The sequence below is a fragment of the Sinocyclocheilus anshuiensis genome, unplaced genomic scaffold (assembly GCF_001515605.1).
Source record: "Sinocyclocheilus anshuiensis isolate Anshui unplaced genomic scaffold, SAMN03320099.WGS_v1.1 scaffold914, whole genome shotgun sequence".
NCBI lineage: Eukaryota > Metazoa > Chordata > Actinopteri > Cypriniformes > Cyprinidae > Sinocyclocheilus > Sinocyclocheilus anshuiensis.
The window spans coordinates 2,275,601-2,298,924 of record NW_015539870.1 but is presented as its reverse complement, the minus strand read 5'-3'; the positions used below and the strand labels follow the sequence as shown (position 1 = coordinate 2,298,924).

General features: G+C 36.6%; 1 protein-coding gene across 1 annotated transcript in view; it reads right to left on the bottom strand.

Moving 5' to 3' along the window:
* The window catches only part of LOC107685101 (A disintegrin and metalloproteinase with thrombospondin motifs 6-like), a 95,696-nt gene that overhangs the window by 14,676 nt on the left and 57,696 nt on the right, over nt 1–23,324 (bottom strand). The window contains exons 15-22 of the mRNA XM_016481588.1: nt 22,001–22,134; nt 19,416–19,539; nt 15,105–15,185; nt 12,724–12,887; nt 10,761–10,899; nt 8,572–8,701; nt 3,016–3,220; nt 2,752–2,928 (exon numbers count right to left, since the gene is read on the bottom strand). Of these exons, the coding sequence (XP_016337074.1) occupies nt 2,752–2,928; nt 3,016–3,220; nt 8,572–8,701; nt 10,761–10,899; nt 12,724–12,887; nt 15,105–15,185; nt 19,416–19,539; nt 22,001–22,134 (1,154 nt within the window). The remainder of the gene's footprint in view (nt 1–2,751; nt 2,929–3,015; nt 3,221–8,571; nt 8,702–10,760; nt 10,900–12,723; nt 12,888–15,104; nt 15,186–19,415; nt 19,540–22,000; nt 22,135–23,324) is intronic.

Here is a 23,324-nt window from a genome sequence, read left to right as displayed (position 1 = left end):
GAGGGGGTCAGCAATAGTGGCGTTTTCCATACGGATCCCAATTCGTCAGTCACGACTGACGTAACGTCGAACGTGACTGACTGAAAGGGAACGTCTCGGTTACTTGAGTAACCCTCGTTCCCTGAAGGAGGGAACGGAGATGTTACGTCCCGTCGCCACAGTTGCTGTACCACCGCTGTACGGCCGGGGCGCAAGTCTCGGCTCCTCAGCGAAAAACTGATGTGCGTTTACACGCATGCCAACTGTCATTGGCTTGTTTAGTTAACACTCGAAGGGGATTGGGCTCTCGGGCGAGATCCCAATTCGTCAGTCACGACTGACGTAACGTCTCCGTTCCCTCCTTCAGGGAACGAGGGTTACACAAGTAACCGAGACGTTTCTAACAAGTGGCTAAATGGGACTACAGAGGTTGCCGGGGACAATTACTTTTGGCGATTGTATTTAAGCTTCAAAATATAATAGCTGAAGATTATCACAATGACCAAAACGTGTAAGAATCATAAACTTATGTTGGTTATAGATTTAATTTTCTCTAGTAAATCCAAAAGCCAATGGAAAAATCATATTGGGTTTTTGTCGAGGGAACCAAAGAAAAATGCAAACATCTGGGTTGGTCTACAAAAATACACTGCAGGACTCTATTTTTCAACTTTCCATTTAAATAAATAAATTCCTGATGGATAAGATCATATTCTGCCCTTTATTTTTTTTCTTATTGAATATTATCTGTCCATATTTATGTGGCATTTTTAAAAAGATTTACTATAAGCCACCACAGTTATTCTGATTGTATCCATTTTTTTAAAGAGAGAAACCACTGGATCGGTCTGAGAGTGATATGTTTTTTATTTTTTAAAACATATTCTTGGCATTGACAGAAAACCTTGTCTACGGAAGAGATGAACTTCAAACAATCTGGATGATATTACTATCACTTACACACTCTTGGGCTGTTATACTCGATGTCACTCACGGAAACACGTCACTGGCTTTCCAGAGACCCTAGTTTATCACGCGAGTGTAAATTCTATTGACGTCAACTAAACACATGTCTTTTTCATGCTGTATTAAAACAGTCTTTACTCAGCCTTTGCATTTTTGGACCAGGAATGCTGTGGAATGCATTTGTAAAGACAAACTTCTTTATTTGTTCTAAATCATAACGACACCTGAAATATTTATATTCAAGCCTGAATTTGCTTGTAGTTTATAGTCAACTTGAACTGTTTTCACAACCAATTTTATGTGAAGCAATATTCAATGAGAGAAAAAAGTAGGATGTTACTTGAGAGTGCAACAGTCAAGTTCTGAAAGTAAAAATGCCATTAATTTTCTCCATACGGAAACAGATTTTTTTTTTTTTTACAGTAATTTATAAACCTTTAAGGACAAGACCTACTGTGAACTTAATCGATGGTATATGCTTTTGGTGGTTTACACTTTTGTTGAAGCCAGTAGTTTTCATTATTTTAACTTATCTTTTAAATAATTGTGTTTAATAGTGGAATCAAAACTACATTACCCATGATACTGTACAGAAAATTCCACCAATCTGAGAGTAGCAGCAAGCAAATTGCGCCAAACAAGTGCTTAGCTCTGCCCACTAGCATGAAGCACAGCAAATGACAATCGAGTCAGTCTCCCCACACTCTCAAAATACTTAAATATTTGAATATATATTGTAATATATACTGTAATAATAATAATGTAATAATATATTGTTATATATTATATTGTTTTCTATATACACAGTCAACAACTTGGATAGTTTTATATTTCTCCATAATTTTTAATTTGTCATTTGCAATGGTTCATGGGATTGTAGTTCTTTCCCTCACTATAGCCGTTGAGTACACAGTCTTGTACCTTTGCCTTTTCGTCCATTTTTTGTTTCAAATAAAAGTTGGTAATGTTGTGATTCACCTCATAGCTGGTTGGTTTGGTTCATGGCTTATAACGCTTTAATGAAGAATTTTTTTAATTCCTATAGGAAAAATTAATGGAAAAAATACTTCCGGAACCAACAGTGCTGAAAAAGTTGGCAGGCACTAATGCACTCTATTCAAATGATTAGATCGTAAAAGTGAGCGTTACAAATCAGAATGCTACCAGATGATTGGAGGGGAGGGGCCGAAAAATAAGAGGGCTTGGTTTATATCAGAAAATTAGTTTCAGAGGCAACGCAAGTTTTAATGGCAATTTTAGTGTCACTCTCATGTCATTCCAAACTCTATAAGATCTAAGTTTATCTTAGAAACAAACGTACCATCGAGCTTCCATTTACCATAATTGATGTGCTCTGAAATTTGTTCATAATATAAAATGATCGTATCTCCTCAGACGACTTGAATTAAACAGATTGTTTCATATGGATTTCTTTTACAATCTCTTGATGTACTTTCTGAAGCTTAAGAGTTATAGTGGAAGGGACAGAAATGTCTCAGGTTTCATTCAAAAGATCTTCATTTGTGTTTCAATGGTGAAGTCTCATTCTTGCAGTTTATTGGACAAAATGTTTAAGTCCATGAGTTAAAGAAGAGTCATTAATATATTTGATCCCTTTTTCTGGAAACGAAAGACTGCATATAGATCGACTCATAGCATATAGATGAATTCAAAGTTAACAGAAACAGGCTAAAAGCAAACCATTCTGATTTCATGGCACCTTTTGGGATATTTTAAGTTCTTGTTCAATTAAACTGTCCTCATCAGGATGAATGACTGTGGATGAGATGAGTGAACTTGTATTACCTGTCCCCATTCTCCAGGGATCCAGCGTGGCGGCGGACAGCGTCCTAAGCTGCAGCGAATACGGACTGGAGGTTTGTTTTGGTCAGAACAGAGGGCTGGTGGGAAGGTTTTGGTCAGGTCGCTACTTTTACACAGAACAATGCGGTGCTTGAAGCCAGGGCCACACTTTGGGGTGCACTGTAAACAAAAACACAATAATATTAAAACTAAAAGATTGGCAGGCATTCTAGACGATACAGATACATGAAGAACACATCAAGTCACCTCAGACCAGTCCAGCATCACCCACTGGGGCGGGCAGGACTGATTGTTGCAGGACTCTTGTTCTATTGGCCGATGGGTCAGACAGTGGCTGTCCTCCAGGGTCTCCTCCTCAGTGGGTCCGATTTTACGGATACACAAAACAGTGCGTGTTCGGATGCCTCCGTCACAGGTTTTCCCACATTCTGACCAGTCACCGATAAACCACCTGAAACACAAGTAAACGGAAAATGGAAATTCTCAGTCCATAAATATTACTAACAACCATTGAACTGTAGATTTCATCAAAATATATTTTTACATGTATAGCATATACTGTAAAAAAGTTTGGGGTAAGTGAGATTTTAGGCTTTTTTAAAAGAAATGTCAAATAAATGCTGTTCTTTTGATCTTTCTTTTCATCAACGAATCCTGAAAAAAATGATCATGGTTTCCACAAAAATATGAAGCAGCACAGCGGTTTTCAAGTGATAATAAAAAAAATGTCTTGAGCAGCGAATCAGCATATTAGAATGATTTCTGAAGGATCATGTGACACTGTTGAGTAGACTGATGCTGAAAATTCAGATTTGCTTTACAGGAATAAATTACATTTTAAAATATATTTAAATAGAAAACAGTTATTTTAAATTGTAATAACATTTCACAATATTACAGTTTTACTGTTTTTTGATCAAATAAATGAATCCTTGATGATATTTCTGACCCCAAACTTTTCATCAAAATATATGTTCAGCACCCCCCAATAAATACCATTAAAAACCATGCTGTGTTTTTATCACACTCGTAGCAGTGCGATAAGGCTGCATATCAGAACGGCTGTGATATGGCAGTAGGTAATCACAGCATGCTGATATATAGCCATATTGCACTGCTACGAGTGTGATATTGCTTTTATACAACAGTTTGATGGCACAAGAGTGTAAATAAAAAAAAGAGACCAAAAACAACAAGTGTCTTTAAAAACCCTCATTTGTGTGGAACTACTTCCTTCCACCACGGATTCAAATCTCAGTTTGACAGTTTAACAGCTGAGCTCAAGCCCCGTTACTAATTCGAAAACGTCATTAGAACTTTAATAACGAAGGAACGTTGAGTTGCTTCATTGAAAGCTTATTGTATCACCGTATTAAAAGCTCACTGTACTGTATTATATAGAGTCGAGTATTATAAGAGAGAGATGGACTGAGTGAGTGTGATTACCTGCATCTGATACAGCATTCATTCTTCAGCTCAATCTCATATTCACAATAAAACATTAGTTTGAATGTCCGCTGAGGAAAGCGATATTTTTGTCGTATTATCCTTCCATCTGATAAGGATGATTTCCGATGACAGCGCTGCTCACTGCATTTGTTGGCTGCGTCTTACAAGGTGTTGTTGAAAGTAAAAATAACTTCCTTTTTTACGACCCTGTTTCAGTCTCTTTCAATATAAAAGTATTTACTGCTGACTCATCTAATGGCGGAATAATATAACTAAAATCACCATCACGTACACACACAACATTTCTCAATACTAAATAATACTATTATTACATACTACTATGATTTATATAAAATATAATTTATTTAATAATATTTAATAAAGAACAATTTCCATCATAAAAGCTGCTAGGTAATTCAGTCAAATGTACAAAGGCAGCACTCTGATATACAGCATTGAAGTTACATAAAATATAACGTGATGAGATTTTGCCCTCAGCCAAAACTATTTGCTCTGGAACAAATAATAGATTAAAGAGACCAAAGATTACCCGTTAGATTTAACCAAAACGAATTATATCTCATGTTTAACCACTATAGAGACATCAGAGCCAGCTGCAAATTCCAAAAGATCTGGCCGAGGTGAGGCTGCTCTCGGCGGGTTCATGAGCGCTGAACGGCCACTGACACCCTGGAGCTCACATCTCCGAAAACGTTGAAGCAAATTTTCAAGTAAGACGTTATCTTTATTAACAAACCGCATATTTGAAGTTTAAACAAGTACATTCTCGCCTAAAAAACTCTTAAAACTACATTCCATGACACAAAAACAGTATTATTTATAAAATTATAGTGGATTTGGGAGTCCGCTGGACATGACACTCGCTGTAAGAAATACTGCAAGTGGAGGGATACAAATGGTGAAACGGTTGGAATGCTGTTATCACTAGAATAACACACAGCTGGAAAAGGCTCTCAGCCAATCAGATTTAAGAACCAGAAAGAACTGTAGTATAAAATGATATATACTTAAAATAATTGTGTAAGTAGTAAAACAATACAAACACAATACTATGTGGAGGACGCAAGATAATTTAATAATTATAATATGACCGTGTGGTGAACCTATGAACCTAACTCATATTTAAACAACTATCACTTTGTGTTGTTGGACAAATAAAATGACAGAGAAAATAAAAACGGACATAAGATAATTTTTTAGTGCACCAAAATGCCAAGTAAGTGCAAAAAGTCCCCATTTTAAGGCTTTAATTAAAGCAAAACATCTTTGTGTCCCCTTCAAAAATTGCTGTTGAGAAGTTTTTATTATTCATTGAAATTTACACCCATGTTTTTTTTTTCATCAAGATCTTGATTTTGATTTGATTTTGGGCTTAACACAAAGAATGTCTTGCCACATAGGGGTCTGGAATTACAGAGAAAAGAAACTTCTGGTATAAATGGTCTGAAACACCATTTTATTTACTCGCCAAAACCATATTTGTACTCTCGTTTAGATTTTGGACCCTGTAAATATAGTCATGGCCAAAAGTTTTGGCAGTGACATAAATTTTGTGTTTTGCAAAGTTTGCTGCTTAAGCTGTTGTGGTGTTCATTCACATTGTTTCTAGATTATTGTGTAGAGGGATCAGATGCATTTTAAATAATTTGCTAAAAGCTTCATTAGCCAAAAAATGAACTTTTCACAAAAAAACTAATTTCACTGTTTTTTGATCCTGACACAAAATGACCAGCTAACATTAATTGACTAATCATATCAGCAGCACATGTGAAAGTGTGAATGAGTACTAGTCAGGTTAATCACTATCATACTAATTAGATTGTAAGAGCAGACTGATTGCTATAAAAGGTGGGAAGAAGCACTTCCAATCATTGTGTTCTTGTTGCCCAAAAACACTGCCATGAATAAAGAATGGTATCAAAACGTCCTGCAAGAGCCACTTCTTCCAACAATCCTTGAGCAGTTTGGTGATGATCCATGCATTTTCCAGCATGATGGAGCACCATGTCACAAAGCAAGAGTGATAAAGATGTGTCTCGAAAATCATTACATTGAAACTTTGGATCCGTGGCCAGGCAACTCCCCGGATCTCAATCTCATAGAGAACCTGTGGTCAGTCCTCAAAAGGCGAGTGGACAAGCAGAAGCCCACAAATTGTGATCAACTCCGAGAACTAATAAGGCAAGAATGGATCGCCATCAGTCAGGATTTGTCCCAGAAGCTAATATCCAGCATGTCAGAGCGAATTGCAGAGGTTATGAAGAACAAGGGTCATCACTGTAAATATTGACTCATATTTTTTGCCAATAAAAGCCTTTAAAACTTATGATATGCTTATCATTGTTTTTCAGTATACCATCGAAACATGTGGGAAAATAATCTACAAATACTGAAGCAGCAAACTTTGCAAAACACAAAATTTATGTCACTGCCAAAACTTTTGGCCATTATTGTACACATTGTTAATGTTCAACAGGTTAAGAACTCCACACAATGGCAACAACAATTCCAAATTTGCGTTCAATTTGTCTTCTTTTTTGGCAAAATTAGTTCTATGCTTTTAGCTGGGCTGTGGAAGATAGGCATTTTTATATAAATGTCTGACTTTTATCATTTGGTACGGCTGAATTAAGTTTTGTGCGGTTCGTTTGCATTCTCTTGGCGATGCTCTGATAAAGAAATGGATGACGGTTCTTATGAAACACTACAAGTAAAATAAAATTAAAGTTGGACATAAATTATTAACGAAATAAAATCTGTCATTATCTGCAAGATCATTAGAGAGAAATTGCCTCCCCCAAAACAACAGGGTGTTCTCGAATGACCATTATGACCCTTTCTGGGCCAGAGATTGCATTCCTCTGACATCAGGTGGAGATGGAAATAGATTTTAGATGATGTTATTAGCGATGCCCATCTTGGGGTTCAGGTTCACTAAACCCTCCACTGGCAAGATGCAGGAGCGCAGAGGCCAAAACCATTTAATTCCTCCTTCCAATTTAAAATTTGCAGACACAAGTGAACTTTGCTCAGCTGCTCGCCCCATTGAAAATGAGCCGCCGCACACATGCATACTCCACACGTTTATGGATATTGTCCCTTGAGGGTTCATAAACTCTGCTTGCCAATACAATTAAACGCAGGTGATCACTCATACTTTTTTTTGGATGCCTTTAGGATTTTGGCACCAAAGTCCAAATGAAAATAGGCAACATATGAAGAAATAAATCATGTTGCTTAGTTTTTAAGTTGTCTTCAAAGAGGCTCTTTATGGCCGGGGTGCTATGAAGACAAATGAAACATTACGGGTTGTGGCCCTTTGTGCTTTTTATTGCCGGGCAGCCATGTACTATTTTGATAAGGCTCATCAAAACAGAATAACATTTCTGTATTTTATCATCCTAGGCTGGCAAAGACAGCAAAACCTTGATTATAAGCCACATGTTTAGGAAATTAGATATATTTTACCTCAGAATTCAAGGAAAATTATATCGATAAAATTAAATTTTGTATGAAATAAATAAATAAAGCCTGTTTTTTATAACAATTAAGATTTTTTTCTACACTGTGACATTAATTTCTTGACAGTTAAACCCTATTTCTCAGTAGTGTATTGTAACACAGTCTCCTTTGATGTGATGCAATAAATCTTTTTCATGAAAATCTAAGTCTCGTAATCAGCCGTGACCATGACAAGTGACAGGACATTTTGATAATCATTTGGCTTCTTTTACTTTGGCGTCACACTGGGTAGACCTGCTTATTGTGAAATATCATTTGTTCAGAACTCTGCTACTCATAACTGTATATCAAATAACTTCTGATTGGTTGAAACTGTGTCTTCTTGTGCAGCATTTTTTGCTGTCAATGTGGACAGGATTGCTTGTCACTGGAAACTTGTCACATCTTCAGTTTCACATATGATGTAAAGCAAAAACATCTCATTGCCATTCCCATAATGCAAAAAGTAATAATAAAGTACAATTTTAAGTATGTATGATGATAGTTTTCATTATACTGAATTTAATTGATACAAGTATAATAATAATAAAAATTAAAAAAAAATGTCCGGATTATTCTTCATACTTCATTACAGTATTGAGAATTATTTTTTTTTAAATTACAGTAATTTGGAAGGAGAACATTGCAAAAAAATAAATCAGTATTTTCTAATTCTAATCAGTATTTTTGCCTTGTTTTCCAGTGGTGGTAACAATTATAAACAGACTATACTTTAATTTTTACCTTGTTCCTGATATGAATCACAAATTTCAGTTTGAGATTCCTGAGTGTTTTTTTTTCCCTAATACACCTCAAATTTGCCATACTCACTCCGGAGGACAAGGCTCGGTGTTGCAAGGTCGCTGGTTCCCTGGCGGTTTGCTGTCCGGGTCGCAGTAGCTGTTTTGGACCACTGAACCGTCGTCCAGTCTTTTACAAACCACCTCCTGCTTCTGCGAGCCTGCAAAAAGACAATAAAACATCACTTCATTCATCTGCCTCGCGCTTTCAGCTGGGAGATAGTTTTCGACACTTCAGCAGCTCGTGTGCAAGTGTGGTCGGCGTCGATCCCTGAGGTAAAACTACTTCTCTGTCTCTTCTCTAGGGGTCCACTTGCTGACAGAGCACTCTGTGTGGATAGAGGCACGGAGGCGATATTATTTTTCCCTCAGTATTATATCTAGGTGTGTAAATGCCTCGGTTGAAGTGAGTGTCTTAGTGAATTACTTTTACAGAGAAGCCAATCTTTTCTTTGGCTCTTGGTTGTGAAAAGTGAGCATTACCACAGTAATGGCAGAGTAGTGCGCTACGCTATATACTCAGCACTAGGAGCCATTGGTGCAGGGGCTCTTTGGGGCCCATAAGGAAAGACATTAGCCTCCAGTTAAGATGGTTTATTCCAAGATTGGCTAATGCACAAGGCCACCTTGTGAGGTGGATCTAATAGCTGCCAATACGGCATTCTTGACTGGGAAACCGAAATAATGAAATACTCCGGTGGGAGTGTGATGACCCCTTTCGAGAAAAGAGATTTGATTCGCTGAAACCAAACTAGGGGGTAAAAATAAAATCTCATGACATCAGTTCATGATGTAAGACCGTTATCAGTGTTGTTGCACATAACGATCAAAATAAAAAGACGGCAACATTGAAATTTAATGGGAGTTTGTAGAAAAGCAGGAATCAAGCCCAAGCATCTGTAGCGGTGTGAATCACGAATCATTTTTAAAAGAATATTGCAGAATTTTTATGGCAGCTCACTCGGTGTTTAAACACTCCCTGTGTGGCTTGCCAACAGAACAGCGGTGAATTGTATTAATAACACAAAATTTCAAAAATGACATAAGTCTTGCTCTGGGGTATTTCCATATAAACTAAAATGTAAATTGAGCAACAAATGAGGTTGAGTTCACTGAGCCCGTAGAAAACCCCTCCGTGGACTAGCCTGCGATGTTTGCATATTTTGGTGAAATATAACACGTATTTTGAATGTTTTCAATGGCCATACTTTAAAAAAGCAGAGAGGAAAACTATTTATTGTTGTAAGAAAGCCATTTATTTCGGGGCAGCCTGAACACTCTGGTCATATTTGAGGTGAGGGCTCACATTTACATGTGGTTACGACATTCAGATGTTGAAATAAGCCTTTCACTGCATAACTTGTACATTAGCAGTACAAATTGATGGACCCTATAGTCCTATGTCAGATAAAATACACATTTTATCATTCTGTTGGATTTTATTACTAATAAAAAAGATGACTCTGCTGAAAACACCAGCATGAATTTACAGTCCAATATGCTTCACAAACAAGACATGGCAAAGCAAAATGGAGCTTTCAAGATTCAAAAAGATCATAAAAGTACCATGAAAGTATCAAAGTAGTCCAAAGCAGATCAGTTCAATTCATAATGAATCATTCAAACCGGTTTTGTGCAACACCAGGATGCGCATACATTTTAAAAGTGTGCATAAAAAACTTGTGTGCTCAATTTTTTGACAAGAAGACATGCACATAAACTACAATGGAAACATTTAACTAATAAAATCCTTGATGCACATAAAAAAAAGTCATGTGACTTTGCCTCAACGGATCATGTGATTGGATAACTGGATAAGTAATCAAACACCATATCAAATGTTAATCATTTTGAAATGCCTGAGCCAAAGTCCGTCATCAAAATTATTTGGTATATTAATCACCTCCCATGTCTGTCTCACACGATTGTGTTCCCAAACATTAGGAATCCTGATTTATTTCATAGTAAAACAGAGCCACAAGTATCCCCGGATGCAGCAACTTTCATTTTTATTACTAATACTTTGCACCAGTTTCCCAGGAAGTGGCGATTTTGTTCACTTGAACACATGGGATAGAAACAGTGCTTTATTTACAAATGTTTTGTGTAATATTTAAATTTTGAGCACAAGTTAAATTCGCAACTTTAGATGGAAACAGCTAATGAACAGTAGGTACAACAAATTTTCTTAGTAAGGACGTGAATGATTGATTGGTTTACCTCCTGCACATGTTGCAGAGCACTCAGACCAGGGCAGATGGTGCCAGGAGAAGCCCATTTCATTGTCCCCACTTCCTATACGCTGAATCGGCACATTGAACTTGTAGTGGATGCCCAGGTTTTGTTCCTGTAGTAGCACCTGAAACATTAAAAATGGATGGCAGGTTACTTTTCTGTTGCTAATATAATGGGTCTACCGAAGAGTTCAGGGTCTACCTGGTTAGTTTTGTTCCCAAATTGTGGCAAACAGCACACTGACGGACACAAATATTTCAGTATATTATAGTAGAAGGAATTTTAGAGTAGTTCATAGCGGGACTGTGCACATTCTTTGGTGGCATCAGCCAATCAGTGTTGTCGTGATGTCATTTCCCCTTCCTGACTGGCTCAAAGAAGAAAAATTTGATGTGTCAATGAGCAAAGATGGATGCAGGTTGCAAACATCCGAGGCTGGATGCGCCAACCAGGCAACTGTCATTGAGATGAATTGGAATTTCTCCAGGTATTATAGAACTCCATGGTCTTAACCAAGGATTTCGGCAAAGGAAGTTAGTCTTGGATCGGTGACAGAAAGACAAATACCGAGGTCTTAAAAATGCATGGAATAGAGCAATCAAATTATTAAGAAGAGGAGATTTTTTTTTGAATGAGCCCAACCTCAGTTCAGCTTCAACGAGCACATATTTAGCATATCACATCAGCTTTACTCCTGAATTACTTAGTCAGAGAGTTGTAATTGTGTGTGTGTGTTATAAATTGGAAAGCCATGTTAACCAGTGTGGGCCACAATGGAATGGCTTGCGGTGCACTGGCCACTTGTATGTTTTCCAGCGGCGCTGCGACCAGGCCTGGTATTTCCAGCACTTTTGTCCAGGTGAAAGCCATTGTGGTTGCCGAGACGGGGCTTTTCAGAATGAACACACACACGCGTGCTAAAACATGTGCACATGAGCACTCTCATTTGGACAGACAGAGGTTTTTAGTGCAAACATATATAACGGTTAACTCTGAAACCGCTAGCCAGAGTTCATGTGAGGTTTGTACACAGATGTGGACTTTATTTAGAATGAGGCAAGCAGTTTCAAACTGCACATTCACAACACAAGCCTGCTCTACAGTATCACTACTGTGACTTTCCTACAAGACACCTTGACTATATGAGATTTTATAGTCTGACAATAATTCAAAGGAAAGACCTGAATTGCTGTGCAAAAACCTATTCCACTTTGAAATTGTATTTAACTGTAGCTTGTAGTATTAAATTAAATTGTAGTATTAAACTTTAGCTTGCTCTATCTGTTTTCTTTTTATTTATTATATGATTTAAAAAAAAAAACTTGCTACGTGTACTGCATTAAGCTGAGACTTGTTATAGCACTTGCATATCATTGCTCTTTTGTTGATTTTGATTGCTTCCATTGTCCTCATTTGTACGTCGCTTTGGATAAAAGCGTCTGCTAAATGATTAAATGTAAATGTAAATGTTACTGTAGATTTAATTTTCAAATAAAACACATATTTTTTGTTGTAGATAGAATGTAAATTGTGTCCAATTTTGTAAAACTAATTCATTTTTAAAATGCATTCTGTACTTTTAAATGATGTTAAATGTATTTTAAAATTTTCCAAGCAAGCAAGCAAAATTGTCATACAAATACAGTAACTGTGCAATGTGAATGCATTTTCAAAAACACTAACCATGACATAAAATGTATTTTACATAAAAATGTAATTAATTTACTAATTATTTTTGTCACTTTTGCTGAAAGGAAAGTGAAGTAAGAGGAAAAAACAGGTAGAAGAGAGGAAGGGGACATACACAAATTAAATGCAAACTCAGGTTTCCCACATAGTTTTGAGCATGTAATTGACCTGCCAGGCCATATATCCTACATATACTTCTAAAACACTTGCACTACTAACACACTACTGTATTCTTTACAGTAAATAAAGATCGACTCACCATAACCACCAAATTTTCAGTGGTGGCCCCTAGAGCTTCTAGCGACTCGGGTTCGTCAGTCGGCCTCTTGTAGTGGAAGGCTGTTCCTGCGATGTCAAATTTGCGGGGCCAGTCGATGGTCCAGGCTCCGTTGATGTAATAGTCATCCCCCTCCGATTTCAAAGCTGTGACAAGCGAGAGCTCCAGTTAATAACCCGACACGAGCGAGATGCTGCCAAGCAGAGAGAGAGATGTCATCGCTGTCATTCATCAACATGATGAGCATCATCTTACAGAGGAGCTCAGGCTTCCTGATGTCAAGGGCAATTTTCACTCTCGCTTTCAGACGCTGTGCAGCTTGTAGATCTAACTTACCAAGTTCAGGTGAAAGTCTGCCTTCCTTACAAATACTGTAACTGCTCAGTTGTCAAAACAAAGATCTCACCTCAAAGCATAACACACCTCAGAATATTCACTCTTGTCTTGATGCAGATGGGGCCAAATTGTAGAAGAACAATCCTTGTACTCACTCCAGCTCAAAAAGACACCATTTATTTTTCTTAAAGGTACACCAAGTATTTTTCAAACAAAGAAATGAATGGTACTTTTAATAAATCTTTCAAATGGTAACACTCACATTGAAGATTAGGATGTTTTATTACAAATTGGGCAGCTCCAAATAGACAAATATTATCTTGGTACTAATATTTGGCTAAACTACCTAAAATAGCCAAATTGTAGCACACGATTAGTCTCAGCCTGCACGCCAGTCATGCCCACGGACAGTTAGATGAACGTCTGATGCATACGGCACACAAAACTGGAAACACTTCAGGAGTTTCGAAGTTGTCATTGGATTGGTTGAATTATACAGGATTTCCGGGAGACCCCCTCATGGGAGAAGAAAGTCGTCGTGTTTACAACTGTGATAATGAGCGCTTATCAGGATCAACTAAGCGTTGGATTTTCAAAAGTGTGTGAAATATTTAATGTTCACGGCATAGACTCTTTAAAAATGCCCAAGAGTTTTACACACCGGTCTTTTATTGTGGGGACATTTCCACGCCCCTAAACATGACGCAGCACAAAACGAAACGTGATTGGTTGCGTTACCTGTCAGTCATGTGGCCTCTTGGGTGGTCCTTGGCCATTCAAAGCGGCCAAGGTTCCCAGACCTTCTGCCATTAGTCTGAAGGTCTGGCTACACGAGACTAGCCCACTATCATTTTGTGAATTAAATAAAATGAAAATGAAAATAATTGTTTTCCCCCCATGGAACAATAAAGGAGAAATTTAGCAGAATGTTTAAACTGCTCTTTTCCATGCTTGAAAGTAGTGACTAGCTCCAAAAAGGACAAAAAGCAACATAAAAATAATATGACTTTTACATGAGTGACTGAAAAGACTTTAAGATTTAAGCCAATATTACCTAAAAAAAGGATTCACATTTTTATACATAGTGTGTCAAGATGTGTCAGACAGGTTAGATATCGATGATACCAAACGGCAATTGGTTCTTGCAAGTCTCATAACTGAAAGTGACATGGCATGTTTTGATATGAATGCATAAGCATTCGCCATACGTGAAAGAGTTGTATAAAAGTTCTTCAAAAACCCTTCTTTTGTGTTCCATGGAAGAAAGTAAGTTATACAGGTTTGGAACAAAATAACTGAAAAGAATAGAATTTTATGCCCTCAAACTATCAGTTATATGACACAAGGGGCAAAACCAACCAGAAAGATAAGACAGTTGTTTCAGTTAGAAATGAAAAGAACTGACTGATGTTAAACATCAAATGAACCAATTCTGTAAGCATGCTACATCATTATCAGCCAAATATTTGTCAGACATTAAGGATCTCAAGACCATTTAAAAAAATTCTCACTTTAAACAGGGCCATATGTTTATATTTGACAAATGTGGCATGCATGTGAATGTCTGAAGGAGACAAAATGTGTTTTACAATTTTCTTAAATACGTTGCTCGCAAGCCCTTTGGCGCTAACATTGGCCACCGCTGTGCTAGAACATCAACAACTTATCTTCCTTTCAAACGGCGAGAAAAACCTCCACATCAACATGATAGATAACAAAACCCAACAAGCTGTCATTCACACTAGCTATATTTATGTTTGCACTCAAAACAACTTAATTGGACCCGCTTGTTTGATTGTTTTAATTAGTTACATGGCTGAGAACCATGATGGTTTTACTCAGCTTGCGGTTGGGAAAAGACAACAGGCAAAATCAAGGCAATGAACAAATATAAGACATGAGAGCGAGGAAGGCTGTCAGATTGATCCAGATTTACAGCCACAACAAAGCCTAAAACAAACCATTTCACTACTTTTGTACCCAGTATGGCTTCATGAAGCTTCAAGAAGATAAATACAAACACTCACCAATGTAGTTCTTTGACACGGCCTCTTCCCTGATTTCAATATGAACCGATCCTTTTGGTATCTGGACAATCTCCATATAACCTACGAAATGTAAAACTTGATTTAGAAAATGTACAAAATGAAGCAAAACCTGAATTTTACTCATAGAACAGCACTATTTTGCAGTTGTCCATAAATGTGCATGCATAGATGTACTATATGTTTTGTTTAGCAGCATTTTTTTTTGCATCATGAGTGCCGCAAACCTACAGTGCCATTATATTTAGGTAATGATGGTCGCTTAATCAACTAGTCCACCCAACATATGTATTTAGTTTTTATATTTTTAGTGTCACTTAAATTAGCATGCTGTGCTTCAATTAGCATTAGCGTGCTATGAGAGTTTGCTCTGTATATCTCTCTCTTAAGTTTTGTCTTTGAATTGATCTCCTTTAAAGCACCACATTCAGAGACTTTTTTTGGCGACACTCTTACATTGTTTTTTGAGTGTATAACTGCAAGATAGATATATACACTACAGCTCAAAAGTTTGGATTCAGTAAGACTTGTAATGTTTTTTAAAGAAGTCTCTTATGCTCAGCAAGGCTGCATTTATTTGATAAAAAATACAGAAAAAAACAGTCATCTTGCAAAACGTTATTACAATATAAAATAATGGTTTATATTTTAATATCCTTTAAAATATAATTTATTTCTGTGATGCAAAGCTGAATTTCCATCAGCCATTACTCCAGTATAAAGTGTCACATGATCCTTCAGAAATCATTCTAATATGCTGATTTATTATCAGTGCGAGTAATGGCTGATGAAAATTCAGCTTTGCATCACAGAAATAAATTATATTTTAAAGTATATTAAAATAGAAACCATTATTTTATATTGTAATAACATTTTGCAAGTTTACTGTTTTTTTCTGTATTTTTGATCAAATAAATGCAGCCTTGACGGGCATAAGAGACTTTAAAAAACATTACAAGTCTTACTGAACCCAAACTTTTGAGCGGTAGTGTGTATATTATATATATATATATGTATGTATATGAAAGCTGTGTAGTTTTGCAGATTCCTAATCATAACTCTGTAATTCCAGAAAGAAAACCAACATTTTGCCGTTGATGAAATTATTTTTATTTTTTTTACTTTTGCAATTTGTAACCCTTTTTTTCAATTTGCAATCTTAATTTGTAACCCCTCTTTAAACCTTTATGGCTGATTCTTATTAGTTGCATCTAGTGTTTCTTGTAAAATATTCAGACAAGGAGAATTTGAATAGAATCCTATATAGAATAGAAGCGTGTTCAAAGAAAACCTAACTAACTTAGCAACAGCAAATTAATTACAAGAGAAGAATCTACACCGTACCCTTCACTCCCCCTTAAAGTTTCAGATGATTTACCAGCTATACCTTAAAAGGAGAAAACAGTCCCTTACTACAGAGAATACTTTTGGATGCGGCCCGACAACTTGTGCAATATTACAAGTTTTATTGATTCTCTCACTGGATGATGCAATTAATACTCATATATTGTGTTACCGCTTCTATTTTGACAACTTGTTTCTTGACCCAAAAACACTTTATCATTGGTTGTCTGATGAAAAAACCCACAGCATTTCCATGAAAAATGTCGAGCTTGGCCAAAGCACCCCGTTGGCACCCTGACAGACGCCACTGCCAAAAAGACAATGCATTCCTCCACTCGCTTATGCTATGCTTTCTTCAAGTGGGATTTCTCTAGTGGAAAGCGATTAAACACTTGTCGCGTTTGGCAAGTGTGCAGCGCGCTCTCTGGAATGGGATTCTAAAGAGAGAGATGGGTTGTTGTGCTCCTAAATTCAGCTTTGCATCACAGAAATAAATTATATTTTAAAGTATATTAAAATAGAAACCATTATTTTATATTGTAATAACATTTTGCAAGTTTACTGTTTTTTTCTGTATTTTTGATCAAATAAATGCAGCCTTGACGGGCATAAGAGACTTTAAAAAACATTACAAGTCTTACTGAACCCAAACTTTTGAGCGGTAGTGTGTATATTATATATATATATATGTATGTATATGAAAGCTGTGTAGTTTTGCAGATTCCTAATCATAACTCTGTAATTCCAGAAAGAAAACCAACATTTTGCCGTTGATGAAATTATTTTTATTTTTTTTACTTTTGCAATTTGTAACCCTTTTTTTCAATTTGCAATCTTAATTTGTAACCCCTCTTTAAACCTTTATGGCTGATTCTTATTAGTTGCATCTAGTGTTTCTTGTAAAATATTCAGACAAGGAGAATTTGAATAGAATCCTATATAGAATAGAAGCGTGTTCAAAGAAAACCTAACTAACTTAGCAACAGCAAATTAATTACAAGAGAAGAATCTACACCGTACCCTTCACTCCCCCTTAAAGTTTCAGATGATTTACCAGCTATACCTTAAAAGGAGAAAACAGTCCCTTACTACAGAGAATACTTTTGGATGCGGCCCGACAACTTGTGCAATATTACAAGTTTTATTGATTCTCTCACTGGATGATGCAATTAATACTCATATATTGTGTTACCGCTTCTATTTTGACAACTTGTTTCTTGACCCAAAAACACTTTATCATTGGTTGTCTGATGAAAAAACCCACAGCATTTCCATGAAAAATGTCGAGCTTGGCCAAAGCACCCCGTTGGCACCCTGACAGACGCCACTGCCAAAAAGACAATGCATTCCTCCACTCGCTTATGCTATGCTTTCTTCAAGTGGGATTTCTCTAGTGGAAAGCGATTAAACACTTGTCGCGTTTGGCAAGTGTGCAGCGCGCTCTCTGGAATGGGATTCTAAAGAGAGAGATGGGTTGTTGTGCTCCTCTTCTTTCATACAGCTCAGCAGTGACTTATGGATTTTGCCACATTGTATTTTATGTTTTTGAACAGCTTCAGAAATGTCAGATATTCAAAGCAATATTGACAATGACTGTATGGACAACTGCCCTAGATATACACTCAAAGCCCAGTGGTGACAAGACATCTTAAGACCCAGATACACTTAAAACAAATTTCTTTTTCGTTCTTCACTTAGGGGTAAAAATAAGTTCCCTATATACGTAAGCAGCAGTTTACGGTTAGTGAACACCCTGATGCCAAAATATGTTAATATGTGCCGCCAGTGTGTAAAAGTAATGCATTACAATATTTCGTTACTGCATAAAAAAGTAACTAATTGCATTACTTAGTTACTCTTTATAGAAAGTAATGCATTACTTTTGTCACCCGGGCTGGGCTTGCTTATTTGTTTTTTACTAACCTTTTAATAAACCCAAAATTTATATTTTTGGCAACTGTAAAGGCCATTTCACACTAAAAGTGAAATTAAAAAGCCTTAGGCCAAGTAAGTGCCTCTGCACCTCACTCCAGATTTCTCTCAAGACGGGGGCAGAAGAGGCATCAGTGACTTGCACTGCTTATTTAAAAAAAGTATCTCAGATATTTAGTTGTAAATTTAAAGGTAATGCATTACTTTACTAGTTACTTAAGAAAAAGTAATCTGATTACATAACTCGCTTTACTTGTAATGCATTACCCCTGACAAAATACAGTAGTGAGAAAACAGCAGTTAAGAAAGCATCTAATCATAGCGATGTGGATGTTTGCACCAAGTCACGTCACGTTTATTTATATAACACTTTATACAGATCAAATTAAAGTAGGGTGACCATACGTCCTTTTTTTCCGCATACATGCTCTAGACAGGATTTGTAAATTACCTGAAATGTCCAGATTTTGGTTTTGTTTTTCAATTGTTTTCATACTTGTTGAAGTAATGACTGAAAAGCAGTCTGGCCAATTCTGGCATGCAAGAAGGTGGGATCTACAGAGAATGGTCATAGCAATGCAAATGCACTTATAATAGAAATCCTGAAAAGATTTCCATGTCAAGGCGGATCAAACCTATATTGCGTAATCGCCATGGACCAATGGTAGTTCAAACTTGTTTACCAGCTGTAGTGAACTTTTTACGCAAAGTTTGCTTTGGCAAGCTGTTTCAAAGTCCTGATTTTGCTCGATTGATGTCACACCACACCAGTTTTTCGATTTGGCCTGAAGTATATGGGGGCAATTAGGGACTCTCCAGTTCAAGGTTCAATGCGGCCTGTGATCAAACCTTCCAATATCTGTGTTATACCAACCGCCTGCTTACCAACTCGATAGACCTAGTAGGTTGTCCAACACATTCTCATGGCAATGCATAATAGTTAATACGAGATGGTGAAATACTAAGATATTGAATATGTGTTATTTACGATGAGTGTATAATCAGTGGCCTCCTGACCTCCTCTGGGCAGTGAATCGTTGAACAGCCCTTCGGTGACCTCACACGTACTGCCGTCCCCACCGCACACACGGCATCTGTCCTCCTTGGCAGCCGAGCCCAGGATGTTATCACAGCCAACATGCTGGAAAGACACACAGGCAGGGTGTTTCAGTGCAGGGGAACATGGTCGAGGCGTTCTCAGACCTCGACTATCTGATTCAAAGAAAAACATGTCATTCACACAGCTGTATTGAGTCAGAAAATGACATGGAAAGATGAATGGTTCTGGTTTTGCTTCAGGACCATGATTTTACACTAGACATCAACACAGTAACAAAATTATTTGCAGCATTGTACAAAATTAAATAAAAATGTCCTTTAAATCAAACACTGAAATACATTTGATATGACAGGCTGATTATGAATATTGACATTTTTGTAAGTGCATAAACAATAGCAGAAGCATGAGTAACAGTATTTATATTTCTAGTGTTTTGTTTCTAAATGTCAATTGAATTCTGTTGGTTTTATGCTCTCGGCAGCCAATAATTCACCACACAAAACACATTGTGGTCAGCACAAACCATGTTTATTCATGTGTCAAATTTTCTTTCATTTTGCGTGGCTTTGTTCATGAGGGCATGTCACGCAACCTGTCCATGTTGGCATTTGTCTAACTTCACTGGCTTCTACCAAATTACAGGTGGATTTGTGCCAAAATACCATTGAGTCTGACTGGACACAACCTTTGATGTACAAAAATGGCAATATGCGCTAAATTGGTACCATATTGGTTTACCGCCAATATTGTGTGTGTGTGTGTGTGTGTGTGTATATATATATATACAGTATATATATTTTTTTTTTTTCTCGATTTTGCAAATAAAGATTACTGGAGTATTACTTCATGTTTAATTCAATGTGTTCAATGTAGCAATGTTCTTTTAATAGCAATTTCTGAGTAAAAACTGACTCAAAGCACAGTAATTCCTACATCTTTTTTTTCCCTCCCATTTTTATGCATGGTTATATGGTTAGCTGCAGAAAAGAGAGGTGACCCATTTTTTTGGTTTTGACTGACCAGCTGCGAATCACTGGACTACACATAAGATTGATTGCTGTTTTACTTTATTTTGGATATTCCCTGTGCATGCCTTTACTTGCATTATTATCAAACTGAGGGTCTCATCCAAAATGCAATGAGAGGTTGTTGGGTGCAGCACAGATTGATTCCTTTGAGTTTAAAAGAACATTGTGTGCATTTCATCGCTCCAGATCAGATCAAAGAGCAAACCTTGGGGATAAATTAAAATAGTATCTTAAACCACATAAATCAAGGATGTGGACAACAATGTGTGAGACTAACAAATACCAAACTGCAGACAAAATCTCAGAGTTCAAAACAGTTCAAAATCCATTTTAGCCCTAAAATAAACAAAGTGTTGCACTATTGCGTCAATTTGGTTTGTTATACAAATGATATTGTAAGTGAATTAAATATCACTCTCGAGTGGCTCACCCGCCTTTCTAACTAACTTGGGAAAACACAATTTGATTCCAAACTGTACTGTCCTGATAAGAAGTGAACCCTCCTCACCACCAGCCTTTATTTAGGCTTCATTGTTCTGTGTTAGTGATTGGCTATGTTCTGTAGACTGTCCGTCTGAGACCGTTAGTGTCTGATAAACAAAGATAATGCAACATTTTAGACCACAAGGGCCACATAAAAATAGAAATCTATAAAATATACTAGAAACAAGCCACTCTGCACATTTCTGAAAATTGTGGCTGCATTCTATAAAGTATGCTAGATTAGGATTAGTGCATCCCATACCATATTTTTTAAATATATAATATATATGCTGCGCAGTATGGATATTATACTCAGAATACTAAATTTGAAGATTTATACTGTGCTGGATGCATATTTAACCTTACATTTCAAACATGACAGATGAACCACAAATAATATCTAAGTAACACATTAACTACATTTACATTTATGGATTTGGCAGATGCTTGTATAAAAAATGACTAGTATATATTTGATCAATTCCTGCATTCACTGGGAATCAAACCATGACACTGGCATTGGTAGCGCCATGTGCTACTGTTTGAGTCACAAGAATGCTTCTTTCTAGTTTCTAACAAGAAATTATTTGATTGAACTATTGAACTGTCAAGACTGGATTAAAAATGCAAAACAATCATTCTTATGTCTGAGATAAGTCAATGCCACTTATCCCACAATCCCTTGCACAACAGTAGAGTTTGTCTCCATTCTCTTTTGATTTTTTTCAGTTGCTAAAATGCTAAATCTACAACACATTTCATAGATTTTTAGGTAATAATATGCAAGAACTTTAGCTAGATGCTAATGCTAACTTGCCAAACAGTATATAACAAAGGTGTGTAAGATATCAAGATGTAATTCATGTCTCAAAACTGCTGTACCTCACTCATGTCTTTAGTAAGTTCAATGCATTTGGAAATCGGGATGCAGCCTAAGTACTATAAAATGGCATGCTACTTACTACAGTAAATTCTCAGTAAAAAATGACTTTCTTCAGGCACTGCAAGTGAGATTTGGGCTGTAGACTCACCTTGCACTCTCCATTGATGCATATGTCCAGCGAGTCTGCCTGGCAGCGCGTGCCGTCGATGACAGCGGGCGAGCGTTCGGTGTAGAAGTTGTAGCCCTCAGCCAGACAGTTCAACGCACATGGTTTCACTCCACCTGAGAAACACAGCGAGTTTATCGTCAAACAGCTGATGTCACTCTCTTAAACACCAGTGGACCTTTTATCAGGTTATCGGTGGGTCCCAAGGTCCTCAAGAACTCCTTCGCGGCCATACAGTGTCAAAGAGGCGGCCACGATTTATGTCATACGATAAACTGAAAATCCATACGGAATAACAGAGTCAATCTCTCGCCTCACCAGTGCATTGATAAGTGATTCGCAGGCTGCTTTTCTTGCAATTATCTCAAGCCAGGGCTCTCAGGCAGGGCCCACAGTTTTCTTTTATGCCTTTGTTGATATTAACAATCCAGTCAAAGCACTCGAGCACAAGAGAGGCATTACTCATAGTGGAATCTGAACGTTTTGCCTGACATCATTACTGCAAAGACACGGGGAGAGATTAACAGAGCTGCCAACAAAAATCATGGAGACATCCACAAAGGTTATCGCAGACTTTACAAGCGAAGTTCACCTCCAAAATGAGTTTTAAGAGCCAAACAATTGGTAATGATAATGCTTATTACAGGGCAGCGAGATAAGGAGATGATTGAGTCGATTGTGAACTTCCTGTCAGAATGTTTTGGAAATGCTTCTCGATCTCTTGAAGATTCTCTTTTTCTTTGTTTATTGGGTTTGGGCCATTTTGTTGTAAACAAGAAATGCACCCTTCCCTCTGGGTTTTTTTGTTAAAACAGTCTGAAAATGCATCAGAGAAAGACTCAATGAAACCACAAAGGTGTCAAAGGTCGAACAGTGGTGGTAGGGTTTGATTTTAACTGTTATTAATTTAATTTAATTATATGTCAAAAAAGTACACAAATCACAATTATTTTCTGAGTTCCCAAATGATATATATTAATAAATAATACATTTGATTAAATAATCATTTTAAAAAAAGTATTCAAATAATTTATCATGCTGTCATATATACATTTATTATTATTATTATTATTATGATACATACTATATATACATAGTATATATAGTAAAATATAAATACATAAATAAATATTTAAATAATTATGCTAACATATATATATACTGTATATATATATATATATGAAATTATACAATACATATATTATATTAAAGCAATATTGCATTTATGCTTGTGTGATATTACTCATGCATTTTATATATATAAAATATATATTTATTATTTAAAAAAATTATTTTATTAATGATT